Here is a 2,451-nt window from a genome sequence, read left to right as displayed (position 1 = left end):
AAACAAGAAGTAGGCTGAAGCTAAAACATGCAAACATAAGAAACCAAACAATTAACTAAACAAAACCAAACCCCACAGAATCATAAAAGCATTGAAAACCCACAGGGATCCAGACATAAGGCAAGAAGATATAGAGTCCAGAAGGAGAAACAAGTCTCCACATTAGAGATATTTAAAAAAAAGTCACGTTGAATTTTGTAATAGGTCAACAAATAAAATATGGCAGACCTATTACCCTGAGATCACAATCCATCCATTTGTAACAAAATCATGATCAATACATTGGAAGTCTGCATAAAACCAGTTGATTCACATCTAGAAGGCTTTAGTCCAACTCTCTAATTCCAATCAGGCCCACAGCAGCCAGCCTCTGAGAAAAAGGCCTTGGTAATGATGAATCAACTTAATGTCTTCCATCTGTCTTCCTGGTCACACCCCTGGTGGTGGTACCTTTAACGTCAGACATTAGGACATCACCAACTTTGTTAATATTACTGACAGAATGGCCTCATATTGATAAGACACACGGACTCTGTTCCTCTGTTTAAACCATATGGCTGCAAAAAGTGTGAAATACAAGACTGGATCTAAAATTTAGTTAATCAGTCACAAAATTTCCTTCAAGTACATGCACCCATCCATCTATAAAACCATCCATCCATGCATCCATCCATCCATCCATCCATCCATCCATCCATCCATCCATCCATTTCAGGAATGTTTTGTTCATTCTATCATAACTAAAGACGTGTAAATACACATTAGACAGTTGCTTTTAACTGAATGATTTTTTCAGTTAAATGAAGTAGCCTATTGTTTCACTGTAAGGGTTCCAACTAATTTATCCATCTATGTTACGTGCATGTTACCTGACAAGGCCATAGCCAGTCGCAGCTCCTCTCTGAGGAGTTCCAGAAGCTCAGTTACACCTCCTTCTCCCTGGTCACATATAAAACAAATGATTTTGTTTCATTTCCAACTCTTTTCTCATTCAGACAACACATGAAAGTTTTTGGACTAGTTTGCTGGGAAGCTTCAACATGTATGAAAGTGCCCGAAGAATAATCAAAGAGGAGCTTCACCTGATAGGCGAGGCCCCATAAAACGGGGCGGCCGATGAAGACAGCTTTGGCTCCCAGAGCTAAAGCTTTTAGGATGTCCGTCCCTCGCCTCACTCCTCCATCCATGTAGACATCACAGCGACCCTGAACAGCCTTCACTACCTCCTCTAACACATCCAGCTGCACACACAAACGCACACACTTAAAACACATTATTGTGAAAACTTATTAAATTTTTTTGGACACATCTTCACCCATTTGGAGAATAGAAAATTGGAAAAATGACAAAACGTAACACTTTTATGACACTGCACAGTTTTACCCTGCATTTGAAGTGGATCAGTTTTCTGCAACATTTTCTTTTTGTTTCTTTTATATAAAAACTACAACAAATAAAGGCTTGCCACCTCTCAAACCAGAGTTTTAGACTAAGGCCATCTTGTGTTGAGAATTAGCTAAGTTTTAGCTGTTTTAGTCAAACCTTGAAAATAATGTGATGTTGCATGATGACATGCTTGGAGATGGTGATTTTAATGACTCTCAACTACTACCAAACAACAGTTTAGCCCAATATTTGTAAAACTGTCTGAGCCAATAACATTCCTGTGTTTATTAAGATTAATTATGTATGGTGGCCATCTTGAATTGGGGTGACTCAAGTGGTATGAAAACATGTGAAGACTGGACAAATGCCTACCCACCTCACCTGACAATATTACTTAAAATAAATATAAATAAAAATAATAATACAGTAATAATACTCAAAATAGACTGATTTTAACGCCTTTATTAACAAAATAACAATCACAAACCAGATGAGGCAATAAATTCCTTCATGTTTATCAAAACAAATCGGTTTTCTCTGGTTACTTCGGTTTCCCCCACAGACCAAAAACATGTAGGCTGCCTTCAGGCCCAAAGCTCTTTTGTAAAAGAGATCTGTGATCTCAATGAGATTACCCTGGGTAAATAAAGGTAAATTAATTAATTAATTAAAAAACAAGCTCTTTTGGCTTTAGTCCTTTTTTCAATAACTGTAAAAAAAACTGTATTTGTATCAGGAGGTGACTTCTGTATTTCTTAAATTATCTATATATTTCAACAAAAGAAATCCCCTGAAATCTAGTATTTTTTATTTTTATTTTGATGTGCCACCCCCCAGGATTATCAGTGACCTCCAACATACGTCTGGGGTTTCCTGAACAGTATCTGACTGAATTCACTTTATTTTCATTAACATTTCTCCAGTGGTTCATGAGTTACTTTTGCTGACAGACACACAGACATGGCCAAAAGCATTCTTATCCCATCCATGTGGACATACTGACAGCAGATAAAAAATGCATGCACAAAGACACACACACACACACACACACACACACACACACAC

General features: G+C 37.5%; 1 protein-coding gene across 1 annotated transcript in view; it reads right to left on the bottom strand.

The window, feature by feature from the left end:
* The window catches only part of hao1 (hydroxyacid oxidase (glycolate oxidase) 1), a gene marked incomplete in the record, with an annotated part of 19,282 nt that overhangs the window by 1,353 nt on the left and 15,478 nt on the right, over positions 1 to 2,451 (bottom strand). The window contains 2 exon segments of the mRNA XM_014024880.1: positions 870 to 939; positions 1,083 to 1,241. Of these exon segments, the coding sequence (XP_013880334.1) occupies positions 870 to 939; positions 1,083 to 1,241 (229 nt within the window).

The sequence above is a fragment of the Austrofundulus limnaeus genome, unplaced genomic scaffold, assembly GCF_001266775.1.
Source record: "Austrofundulus limnaeus strain Quisiro unplaced genomic scaffold, Austrofundulus_limnaeus-1.0 Scaffold444, whole genome shotgun sequence".
Lineage (NCBI taxonomy): Eukaryota > Metazoa > Chordata > Actinopteri > Cyprinodontiformes > Rivulidae > Austrofundulus > Austrofundulus limnaeus.
The sequence above is the reverse complement of the archived record's forward strand: the minus strand, read 5'-3'. Positions and strand labels throughout refer to the sequence as shown.